The sequence below is a fragment of the Theropithecus gelada genome, chromosome 1 (genome assembly GCF_003255815.1).
Source record: "Theropithecus gelada isolate Dixy chromosome 1, Tgel_1.0, whole genome shotgun sequence".
NCBI classification, from domain to species: Eukaryota; Metazoa; Chordata; class Mammalia; order Primates; family Cercopithecidae; genus Theropithecus; species Theropithecus gelada.
Window position 1 is genome coordinate 211,444,612 of NC_037668.1, and position 12,910 is coordinate 211,457,521.

At 35.5% G+C, this 12,910-nt stretch overlaps 1 protein-coding gene across 1 annotated transcript in view; it reads left to right on the forward strand.

Annotated features, from left to right (window-relative positions):
- RYR2 (ryanodine receptor 2) overlaps positions 1-12,910 on the forward strand; it is a 634,673-nt gene that overhangs the window by 498,028 nt on the left and 123,735 nt on the right. The window contains exons 65-70 of the mRNA XM_025401874.1: positions 494-554; positions 1,765-2,003; positions 3,558-3,639; positions 6,749-6,879; positions 10,860-11,180; positions 12,441-12,681. Of these exons, the coding sequence (XP_025257659.1) occupies positions 494-554; positions 1,765-2,003; positions 3,558-3,639; positions 6,749-6,879; positions 10,860-11,180; positions 12,441-12,681 (1,075 nt within the window). The remainder of the gene's footprint in view (positions 1-493; positions 555-1,764; positions 2,004-3,557; positions 3,640-6,748; positions 6,880-10,859; positions 11,181-12,440; positions 12,682-12,910) is intronic.

Here is a 12,910-nt window from a genome sequence, read left to right on the forward strand (position 1 = left end):
TGCAATTAAATTCAGGCAAGTTAATTCATCTTAATGCAGTGGAATAAAATAAGAAAGCAGAAATACTTGGTGCAATTAAAATGGAATTAAAAATTTTAAACTTTAAGCCCACCTCATTTCATAAAGGATATGAGCTGACTTTAAAAGTTTGTAACCAATAAGACTGAAAAATCCAGTGAGATGGGAGGGAGAGGGGGTTATTGAAAACCTCGGTTAAAACTCTTTTAGCCTGGTGCAATGCTTTTGAATGCTTCTTGGGCATGTCAGCTATTTGATGAGACATGCTTTATTGCTTTTCTACTTACATTTGCATAACCACTTTTAAGCAGAAAAACTGCATGATTTCAAACTTGATTATTACAAAATCTTTTAAATTAAGTTATTGCTGTTGAGTTGTGTCATTGACTAATTTTTCTAGCACAAATATTGGTAGAAAAGAAGAACATTGAGAAATTCTCAGGGCAATTTATATGGCATTTTGTTTCCTCTTCAGGCAATGATGCAACATCAATTGTCAACTGTCTTCATATTTTGGGTCAGACTTTGGATGCAAGGTAAATGGATACATTTTTACTTAAATAAATTACTATAATAATGATACATGTATATATTTAAGAATGTTAAGAAGGACCCAGAGTCTTGATTTTATTCTTTGGATTTGTAATGAAGTCTTTAGTGTAGGTGAAAATAAAATCTTTTCTAAATTAATACAATGGCAGCTTATTTTTATGATCATATATAGATTATATTTTAATCTCAAGTAATTTCTGTAGCAGCTAGGACCATAAAGGAGGGTTGAATTGGTAATGTATCATGCAGGAAAAATGGTAATCTGACAATTCTGGAGATCTTATTAGCTTCCAGGCATGATATTTGTGCTTAACATTCATAATAACATTTGGCTTTTTAGGAAACAGAGTTTTATTCTCATTTTACAGATGAATAAAGTGATGTTTAAGATTGCATACTAAGTGTGTAGGTAGACAAATTCCCATCTGTGTGCTTTCTACTCTGCCCTGTCAACTTGACCAGAAATCTAGTATGTTGACCAAATACAAAATCAGTTCATTTAGCGCGATTGGTTCAGCCTTTAAGCCATACATTTAGTTTACATCTAGGATAAATCTAAATAAAAGTTTATAAATGTCTCCTAAAGAGAACATTCCACAATACTCTTTGATTATCCATTCTTGTGTTTAAGATTTCATTTAAGATCTTTTCTATTATAAATGCAAAAAGGAGACACCATTACAGACCCTCACTTCCTACTAGAAATAGTGGTGTTAGTGTATGAAGTTCAGCCTTCAGCGGCTTCTTTAGAAAAGACTTGATTGCTACACCTTAAAACACAGACATTCTGTATCATTTGTTGAGTTGGTTTAGCTGACATGAAATGTTTTTCTTTTCCTACCCGTCGCCTCAGGAAACATTCCGTTTTGTTGGATTTGGGATTAACTATACTCCCTCAGAAACTGTGTGTTGTTAAATTGGACGCCATTAATGGCAAACATACAGCATTAGCACAGACTTTTGCAGCAAGGTTTTCATAAATTGACTATAAAGGTATTTGGAAAAGATAATTTACGGAGCAGTGCTGCTGTAACTTCAAGTATATTGAAAAAACTTGTTTTAGAGTTGATTTTAAAAGTTAGTTACCAGGTGGGTAGAGTAATGGAGAAATAAACATCATAGGAGAACCACATTTCATTTATATTTCATTTGTTCCTGTTGGAAGATACGAGCTCTCCCTTATTTACCTTCTAGGACAGTGATGAAGACTGGCCTGGAGAGTGTTAAAAGTGCACTCAGAGCTTTTCTGGACAATGCCGCAGAGGATCTGGAGAAGACCATGGAAAACCTCAAGCAGGGCCAGTTCACTCACACCCGAAACCAGCCCAAAGGGGTTACTCAGATTATCAATTACACCACAGTGGCCCTGCTTCCAATGCTGTCGTCATTATTTGAGCATATTGGCCAGCATCAGTTCGGAGAAGACCTCATATGTATGTAAATTTATATCTTGGAGTTTTTTTAAAAAATCAAAATACCCTCTAGTACAATCAAAAACAGTAATAGCCACATCTGGATTACGAAAACACCGTTTCCATGTTAAAATGCCTTTTTTATTGCAAAACGTTATAGGTTGACATTTGAGCGATAGACAGCATTCTTACAGAAATAGATCTCTGAATTACATGCACCCACAGAGAAGACCAGTAAGGTACTGGTTATAGCAAATAACTTCCACATTGTTGAAGTAAAGTTTCCAAATGATCACTATCTCCACATTTTGCCTCTTTTCACGTAAATGTTTTAATGCAGTTGGACCATACAAAATGCAACATTAAATGTTTTCAAATTATTTCTGAGTCAATGCAGATTGTTTCTCCAAGCTTGGCAACATAGTAATGTGAAGACTGTGTCTAAGTAATTGACAAAGTCTGTGTTTAAATAATTGCTCTTTTAGAGTGTCTCAGTATCCTGTTTAGAGGTTTCTGATAGTTTTTAGGGAAGCTTTAATCTTCTCTTTGGGCCTGGCATTTGGTAGTTAATAAAAATATACACAGAATGCCCGAGATTATGTGGAAAAAATAGCACATGAGCTGCTTCAACTCCCCACTGTCCTGCTCAGGACATGAGCCGTTGTTGAGCAGCATCACCAACTCAGATTCATGCATTGTACATTCCTCAGTTGATGGGCACATCTGTGAAAAAATTGCTGTTACTTAGTGGATGCCACAACTACCAGTGGCAGAATGTTTATTTTAAATTTTGTTTTAAGAAAGCATGCTTAGTCTGGGCGCAGTGGCTCATGCCTGTATTCCCAGCACTTTGGGAGGCTGAGGTGGGTGGATCACCTGAGGTCAGGAGTTCGAGACCAGCCTGGCCAATATGGCAAAACCTTGTCTCTACTAAAAACACAAAACTTAGCTGGGCATGATGGTGCGCACCTGTAATCCCAGCTACTCAGGAGGCTGAGACAAGAGAATCGCTTGAACCCAGGAGGTGGAGGTTGCAGTGAGCCATTATTGCCACTGCACTCCAGCCTGGGTGACAGACCAAGACTCTCTCTCAACAAAAAAAAAAAAAAAAAAGAAAGAAAGAAAAGAAAAGCATGCTTAGATGGGCCTTTTGTTCAGTTATTTTTATTTGTATAAATGTGTGAGTTACAAGGACAATTGTCTGGACTTTTAGGGTATCCATCACCCAAATAATGAACGTTGTGCCCATTAAGTAATTTCTCATCATCCACCCGCTCCTGCCCCCTCACGCTTCTGAGTCTTGTCTATTATTCTCCTTTCTATGTCCATGTGTACACATGGTTTAGTACCCACTTATAAGTGAGGAATGTGATATTTGACTTTATGTGCCTGGCTTGTTTCACTTAAGATAACAACCCCCAATTCTATCCATGTTGCTGCAAAAGACATGATGTCATTGTTTTTTATGGATGAATAGTATATAGCCTAAACTTAATAGTATATAGCTTAAACTTTCTCAGGACAATGTATAAATAAGTGGGTTTTTCTTTCAAGTGAGATTCTCTTTTTCCTTAGTGGAAGATGTCCAGGTGTCTTGTTATAGAATTCTGACTAGCTTATATGCTTTGGGAACCAGCAAGAGTATTTATGTGGAGAGGTAAGAATTTTTAAAGTTTAATTTTGTATTAATTGCTGCTTCAAGTTTTATAACTATTTATTTCAAGAATCTTCATTTCATAACCTGTTTCCTGGTTATAAACTAAACCGGATTGACCTTTGAAATTCCTTGGAAGTAATTAGACAATCTTTAAACAAAATAAGCATTGATATAATAGAGGACAATGGAGTTATAAAAAGAAAGTAAAACACTAATGGTAAAGACTATACTTAATATGAAGTTTCAACTTAGAGTGTTTGAGTCTTATGAAAGCACCTGCTAGTACAGTTTCTCATTATATATCAGAAATTCAAAGTAAACATGAATATGAGCAGTTATTAAACTTAGTTTTATTTTCTCATGTTCTCAAGTTTCAGGACGGAGTGGTTTGCAGTGTTAAATGATGTGAATAGGTAACATAAGAAAAGGTATCCCCAGTAAATTTAAAATAAAGAGATCACTGGTAACTTTAGTAAGAAATTGCTGTGAACCAGAGAAGAAAAACAGGGAAGTTTTTTTAAAAGGCCAGAATAAATAAAAACATTTTCTGATAGAAGATTTAATTATGAATAGATATAAGGTCTCTCCAAATTAATCTGTAATTATAATACAATTTCAAACAGAAATTTGCTTTTTATCCAACTTCACAAAATCATTCAAAAGTTTATTTCAAAGAATAGACCCATGAAACTAGCCAATAGAATTTGCAGGGGAATAAAAGAGTAATGAACAGGTACTCATTTGGCCTACCAGATATTAAAACCTATAAAGCTACAATAATTAAAATAGGATGACAGTTGTACATAAAAATAGAAAATTAGATCAATGGAGAAACATAATTGAGTTTACTCTGAGCATTTTAGATTTTTTACCTTCATTTTAAGTAAACTCAATTTTCATATTATTTTATGGTTATGAACGATATTAAGGAAGTATAATTTATTGATATGTGACTTTATTTTTGACATGTTGGCTGTTTTCTGTTTTTCACTAATATATATATAATGCTAGATCTATGTTCCTAGATTCCATTGTATTTTTATACTTATTTCCCTTAGCTATATTCTCAGAATTTGGAATTGTAGGTTAAAGCGTATGCCTATATTACAGGATTACGGTACTCATTTCACTATGTTTTCAGAAAATTGATTCCATTTACATTCTCAAGTTTTAGAAGTGAATGCTAATTTCCTCACTTGTTCCTTACTCAGATTATCTTTTTTTCTTTTTCGTGCTTGTGTATGTGATCATTAAAATATAGGATTACTATTTATATTTTCAAATGCACTTTCCTGATTACTATCTACTTGCTATTTTTTTTCATGTTTACCTTGCCATTTATGTTTCTTTACTTTATGAATTGGCTTTTCTCATCTTGCATCTATTTTTCTATTAATGTATTGTCATGCTGATTTGTAATAATGCTTTTGTTTATTGAAATGATTTAACCTCTTGCCTATTGTTTCTCCTGTTTTCATGAGTTTTAGCAGTTTTTTACCTTTATAGTGTTTATATATTAAAACTGTATGCAGATAGCATTTTATGACATGGTAATCTTGAATTTTTATATAATCAAATTTTATGTAATTTTGACATAATCATATCTATGAATTATTTCATGTATGTTTCTTCCCCTTAGTTTTATGATTCTGATAAGTTTAGACTGCACATTTAGCAGTTAGAATTTCAAACATTTATTCTCCTAGACTTTACATGCTTCCAGTTCCTTATATTTAACTTTTTAATCCTATTGTTTGTGTCCTAAATATTTATTAAATGCCAGATGCTGGGGTACAGAAATAAACAAGATACTTCTCTATCTACTCTCATAGGTTTTATATCTGGTGGAGGAAACCAAACCAAAACAGACAAGCAAACTGATAAATATTATAGTGGCGAGGGATAGTTTGTCCTATGAATAATCAGACAATTTACAGAACAAGGTAGTCGAGAATGTATCTTTTAGAAGGCGACTTTCGAAGCTTATAACTTTTCTCTATGCAACAGAAAATAGGTAGAAGCTATGTCAGGTAGGTCTGTGTCTAGTAGCTTCTATTTTCTCAATGAAGAATGACTTGAGTCCTAAGCCAGACGATGGCTGAGAAAAGACATGTGGAAAGCTCGAGGAAAGTAGAGAATGTCTGGAACAATTATCTCTGAGATAAGAAGGGAATTTGCTAGAAATATATCTGAATTTTATTTCTCTTGGGTATTATGTAGGATTCAACTTAAAATTTTTAAAAATCATCAACCATGTGTAAAGTAATCATTTATTAAATATTTATTCCGTGATGTAAAATAAACCATCACATAGAGTAATATATTTACTAGATTACATTTAGAATTTCTATTCTGTTCTATTATTTGATTTTTTATGAATAAATCAGTATCATGTAGCCTGAATTGTTAGTATTTTAAAAAATATTTTAATATATCTGTTTTTTCAAACCCTCTAATTCCTTCTTACTGCTGTTACTTTTGTTTTTGTCCTTGTTGTTTTTGCGTATGTATTTATCTGGACAAAATTCGAGGTCATTTTTTTAGGTTCTGAACAATGTTTTGGTTTTTGGTGGCTTGGTTTTTAAGTCTTTTTTGTGCAACTAATTTTACAATTATAAAGTGATTGGGGAAAACAAAAAAAAAATAAAATTTCAAAGGTAAGGAAAAGACATTTTGATAAAAATAGATATTTAGAAAAAGTTACAGTGGAACTTTTTCTAAAATATCTAAAAATCTAGATACTTTAACATAAGTCATCCAAAAGAAACATTGATATTTCTGGAATACCAACACAGATTATCAGAATCAGTCTGAGAATCACTCATTGAAACAGAATTTTAAAGTGAATTAATGAAATAAAAGGACTAGTCCAATCAGATATGAGGAAAAAAGTTGACAGATAATTTTCTGCTAATAGATAGTTTAGCTTTTTTTCAAATGGTGAGGATATTGCTATTGAAAGCACATGATGTTTAGCAATGCAGAAACTGGATTTGGAAGTTAATTCGTAGGAATATTATTCCTTTTAGGTTAAACTTGCTAACTGTAATATGACTTTTTTAGTTACTCACTTGGAAGACATTAAAACATAAGCATTTTCTACTTACAGGCAACGTTCTGCGTTAGGAGAATGTCTTGCTGCGTTTGCTGGTGCCTTTCCTGTAGCATTTTTGGAAACTCATCTGGACAAACATAATATTTACTCCATCTACAATACCAAGTCTTCACGAGAAAGAGCAGGTAACACAGAAACATGTGCAGTGCTTTGAAATATGAAGCTAAAACTTGATATTTATCATATTGTCCAATCGTGATTTTTAATGAGCTGTTTCAGTTTACTATCTCCAATTTTGTTTGTTCTTAAATGTTATTTAGGTATTCTGTTTTTGGATACTATATTCAATTTCCCTAGTATTTCTGAAAGAAAATTCATTGGATTTCTTCTCAGTTAATGAGCCATAGACAAAACTCTTAAAAATAAGACAAAATAATAATCAAATATGGAAAAAATAGGTTGGTCTGATTTATGATTCAGTTATCTATTATAGTTTGTCAGCAAGGTGTATGCCATTTTTATTACTTAGATTTTATGAATTTATACTTTTAATTATTTCTTTTTCACCAGATATGTCTACCTTATTAGGACAATTTTATTCCATGTGATTTTTTAATAGTTGAAGCTTTTTTCATGAAAACACTTTAAAACATAAATCTGAGAGACACTTAATCAATGACTTTAAATCTGCACCTGGCCCAAGTTTATGTGTCCCTAAGATTTATGTTTCCCTATATAGATAAAGAGAATCTACAGATCCTCACGATTCATGTTGTGTTTAGGAAAATCTGATTATTCACTGGGCAGATAGGCCCATTTTCTCCACTGTCCCAGTTAAGAAAGCTTTTGAACCCTTGCTGATGATTTCAATGGTTGGACTTTGAGAAGTTATTTGAATTATTAACTAGGATTTGAATTGAGTTGGATATACAAATAATAAAGTATAAACTAGTTATTCTTCTAATCAGTACTTTCAAGCAATCAAAGCACAGTTCTCATAGCCTGAACACTACAAAAGTGATCTCTTATAGAATGTTTTTCCTGTTTAATGTCTTCTAAGTCTGATAAAGTTTATTATATTTTAGTTGTTTTCCAGTAGCCCTAAAGAGCTCTCACAGTTTGGGCAAGGATTGTTTGCTGTTCACAAATTCATACCTGTTTATTAGCTTATTTCTCTGTATAACTCATGTTTTTATGGGAGCTGCTGGTTATATTGATTTTACAGTGAATTTCATGAAGTAAAGAATCTTTTAATAATTCCCGTAATCATTATTTGACTATTTTATAATTCTGACTTTATATAAAACATGAAGTTAAAGAAAAATACGTTGAATGTGCTTTGTAATATTTTTCCACATGATTTCCACAATGTATTTGTAAGTAGTTAGTGAAAAATGGTTGTTTGAGCTCTTAATCTTCTGTGTAAACACATAAAGGTTGCCTTATTGAGGCTTTTGATCAGTTCATATTTTTGCTATGAACCAATAATGAAGCAGATTTGTTATTTCATTACAGATAAGGAAATACACAAAGCAGATAATTTACCTGCTTACGTTTCTGTAATATCATTTGCCTAACAAAGTAAAGAAATTGAATGTAATGATTTCATTTTTCAGTCATTCAACAAATACTTGTTTGTGATGTACACTGTGGTAGATGAGGGAGATATGATACAAAGATGAAGAAGACGATTTTTTCCCTCAGGGACTTTTTAGTGGCAGTCGAGGGAGAAAGATCGATAACATATGTGATAGAATTAAGAATAAAGAGCACTGGGGCCAGGGCACAATGGCTCACACCTATAATCCCAGCACTTTGGGAGGCCGAGGTGGGTGGATCACGAGGTCAGGAGTTCGAGACCAGCCTGGCCAACATAGTGAAACCCTGTCTCAACTAAAAATCAAAAATTATCCAGGCAGGGTGCCAGGCCCCTATAATCCCAGCTACTTGGGAGGCTGAGGTAGGAGAATCGCTTTAACCCAGGAGGCAGAGGTTGCAGTGAACTGAGATCATGCCATTGCACTCAAGTCTGGGCAACAGAGCAATGCACTGTCTCAAAAAAAATAATAATAATAAAAATAAAAAGTACTGGGGACAACAAAAAAGGCAGTTTTAGCCAGGAACACCTGGAAAGACTTCACAAAGCTGATACAAGATGAGTCTTGAAATTAGGAAGACTGAAACTCTGCTACATGAGGAGAAACTTCAAGCATTCTAACGTGGTGGAGATAGCGTTCAGGAGAGTAAAGGGTGAAAGATGAGACAATAATAGAAAGCCAGAAAGAGGGGAGGAAGGCTTTTTATGTCGGGTGAGGAATGGGGACTGTACCAGTGGCAAATAGAATCCTTTTACTGGCTTTAAAAAGGTAAATGAGCTGGGTGCAGTGGCTCACACCAGTAATCCCAGCACTTTGGGAGGCGGAGGCAGGCACCTGAGGTCAGGAGTTCGAGACCAGCCTGGCCAACATGGTGAAACCCCATCTGTACTAAAAATAAAAAAAGTAGTCAGGTGTGGTGGTGGGCACCTGTAATCCCAGCCACTCGGGAAGCAGAGCCAGGAGAATCTCTTGAACCCAGGAGGTGGAGGTTGCGATGAGCCAAGATTGTACCACTGTACTCCAGCCTGGGCGACAGAGCAGGGTTCTGTCTCAAAAAAAAAAAAAAAAAAAAAGGTAAAATGAGTAGATTTGCATTTCAGAAATGTATCCCGACAACAATAAGGAACATGAATAGCTATAAGTCAGCAATTAGAATAGGTGGTAATTCAAGAGCAAGGTGACTGAGCAGGCCCCTTGGACAGCATGTATGTGTGTTGATTGTGAGAGCTCCTAGAGGGAGAGTCATCTCATGTGGCAGATGAGGGAGCATCGCAGCCTAGACGTTCTCCCAGGTTTCTTGCCTGGGTGACTGACTGGATAATGTCCCCACCAAGTTAGTGGACGCTCAAGATAGGCTGGAGAGAAAAGGAGAAGTTTAAATTTAGACCCATTGTGTTTTAGTTGCGGTTGAGACATCCAGGATGAGTCAGAACAGTTTCTAAGAAACATGGCTTTAGAGATATTAGCTTATAGCAGAAAGAATGGCCAAAATTGTCTAGATGAACATGCAAACCAAAAACAAGAAGAGAATCAAAGATAGATTCCTAAAGATAATCAGCATTTAAAAGTTCAGCAAGGGCCAGGTGTGGTGGCTCACGCCTGTAATCCCAGCACTTTGAGAGGCCGAGGCAGGTGGATCACGAGGTCAGGAGTTCAAGACCAGCCTGACCAACATGGTGAAACCCTGTCTCCACTAAAAATGCAAAAATTAACCGGGCACGGTGCTGCGTGCCTGTAATCCCAGCTACTCAGGAGCTGAGGCAGGAGAATCGCTTGAACCGGGGAGGCAGAGGTTACAGTGAGCCAAGATCGTGCCACCTCACTGCAGCCTGGCAACAGAGCAAGACTCCATCTCAACAACAACAACAACAACAACAACAACAACAAAGTTCAGCAAGGAGAAGAGAGTCAGTAAGGACACTGACAACGTTCAGAGGGAGCCAGAAAGGCTGGGCACATTGATGTTAAGAAAGAAGGGAGTTTTAGGAAAAGGGAATTTGGTCAGGGATATGCAATGCCACTGAACCGTTGGAAAGATGAGTTGTAAAGTGTGATTTTGCTGCGCAGTGTAAAGCAGCTTTGTTCCTGCGGATGGAGAGTGCCTGGAAAGCTAAGTAATCCGGGAAAGATTTGAGTATCTGCTGGGTATGAGGTATTAGAGGGCTGAAAATACGGGCCTGAGCAAGGCATCGGGTATTCGTTGGAGCCATGAGTGGGGGACTTCAAAACGTACTCAGAGACGGGGAAAGGAGGCCAGTGTGGAGCCAGTCATAAATGGCTTGTAGGTCATGAGAGCAGCAAAGTTAGAGGAGGAAATATTTGATACTCTTGTTTGCTGTGAAGTAGGAGGAATGGCTGTTTTCTGGGAGTGCTGGTACAGTAGGAACTTGGAGGAAACAGAAGCTTTGAAATAGCTACCTTGAAAAACGGGAGAAGGAGCCAGTTAAAGGCATGCCAGATCTTGCTAAGTTTTGAAGTCCAAAATGCAATAGTTGCCTGTGGAAATCTGCCATATCATCTCAGTACTTTCTTTGAATATAATCCATTTTTTATGTGTACTTCTCCAGCTCTCAGTTTGCCAACTAATGTGGAAGATGTTTGTCCAAATATACCGTCTTTGGAGAAACTCATGGAAGAAATCGTGGAATTAGCTGAGTCCGGCATTCGCTACACTCAAATGCCACATGTGATGGAAGTCATACTGCCCATGCTTTGCAGCTACATGTCTCGTTGGTGGGAGCATGGGCCTGAGAACAATCCAGAACGGGCCGAGATGTGCTGCACAGCCCTGAACTCAGAGCACATGAACACACTTCTAGGGAACATATTGAAAATCATATATAATAACTTGGGGATTGATGAGGGAGCCTGGATGAAGAGGCTAGCAGGTAAGAATCAGAAGAAGACATTGTACCGCTTAAATCTGTTTTATTTCCAAAAGAATTTTAAATATATAAACTAGAATTTTCCCATCACGATTTTTATTAATATTTTCTTTACTCAAAAATAGCATTATTTGTCATGCTGTTGTTTAATGTAGATAAAAACAGGCATTGGGTTTATTTTAAATAGTTACTACTTTCAAGTAAATATTTTTCTGACTTGTCAGTCTCTGTAAGATTAATCAATAAACACAGCAGGAAAAACTAATGAGTCTATAGCCAGAGACAAAAATAAAACGTTCAACTTTTAGCAATCCACTTTTAGCCATCTGTGGCTAAACCAAAAAATGGGTAAACCAAAAAAATGTAGTCTAATATCTACAATTATTGCATTATTTATATTGAAAAGTTTAAAGCAATCTAAGTATCCAATAACTAGAATATGGCTAAATAAGTTGTGTACATCTACATGCCAGAATATTATGTCATCTTTAAATGTTAAAGTTCCAACAATGTTTTATGCCCTGGAAATCCTCATATTATGAAGGGCAAAATGAAGAGGTTTTAAAACAACGAATTCAGAATGTTATGTGTGTAATATATATGTATATTAATGTATCTACTGATGAAAACTCCAAAGAAATGCAGCAATGACGTATTAATTTGGATAGATGATTATGGTTGACTTTAACTTTTCTCTTGTGTACTTTTCCCCCATGCATATATGTTACCTTCAGGGAAAAAATAGTTTTAAAAAATGGCCTAATCAAGTTTAGAACTATTACTAATACCTATGGTTATTATTAAATAAGAGAGCAGTGTTCCATGTAATCTAACTCTTCCATTGGGCCAAGGATGGGGATAGTTAAAATGAGATAACTGCATATAGTCTCATGTAGTAATTATGTAGCAGAGCTTGTTCCTATTCTAAGGGTTAGGGGAAACTTTTCCATTTGGGGATTTTATTTATTGTGTGAAAATGATTTCCAAAATGACTGAAAATCTTTTTTTCCATTCTAAATTAGCTATCAATCTATTCTAAAAACAAGGAAGATCATTGAATTCAACTCAGTAATCATTTTTTTGTAATAGCAACTATGCAATTAGAGCTTGGACTAGAAAAATGGCTGAGGCATGAGCTGTACCCTTAAGGAAGTCATGTGCTGGAGAAGGAGGCTTTAATCATGTTGCAATTATAATTATAATCTCTCATCATTTTAATGAATGGTTATACAGAGCAGAATACTAATGTCTGTCTTTAAACAGTGTTTTCCCAGCCTATAATAAATAAAGTGAAACCTCAGCTCTTGAAAACTCATTTCTTGCCGTTAATGGAGAAACTCAAGAAAAAGGCAGCCATGGTGGTGTCTGAGGAAGACCACCTGAAAGCCGAGGCCAGGGGGGACATGTCAGAGGCTGAACTCCTCATCCTAGATGAGTTCACCACGCTGGCCAGAGATCTCTATGCCTTCTACCCTCTCTTGATTAGATTTGTGGACTATAACAGGTATGATCAAAAGTAATTTAGTGATTTCCCCAATTCAGTGGTAACCTTTCTTGGCTCACATGTCCTTCTCGAATCGCTTCATTCACTATTTGGCCATGAGCTTGTTGGTAATGATAACATAATTAATTGTTTATAGGTAAGTTAATTTTCGGCTTAAAATTAAAACGTCTTAAAATCAAAGTTGGTCATTTCATTCTGATTTGGCATGTAAAAGTTAACAGTTTGACAG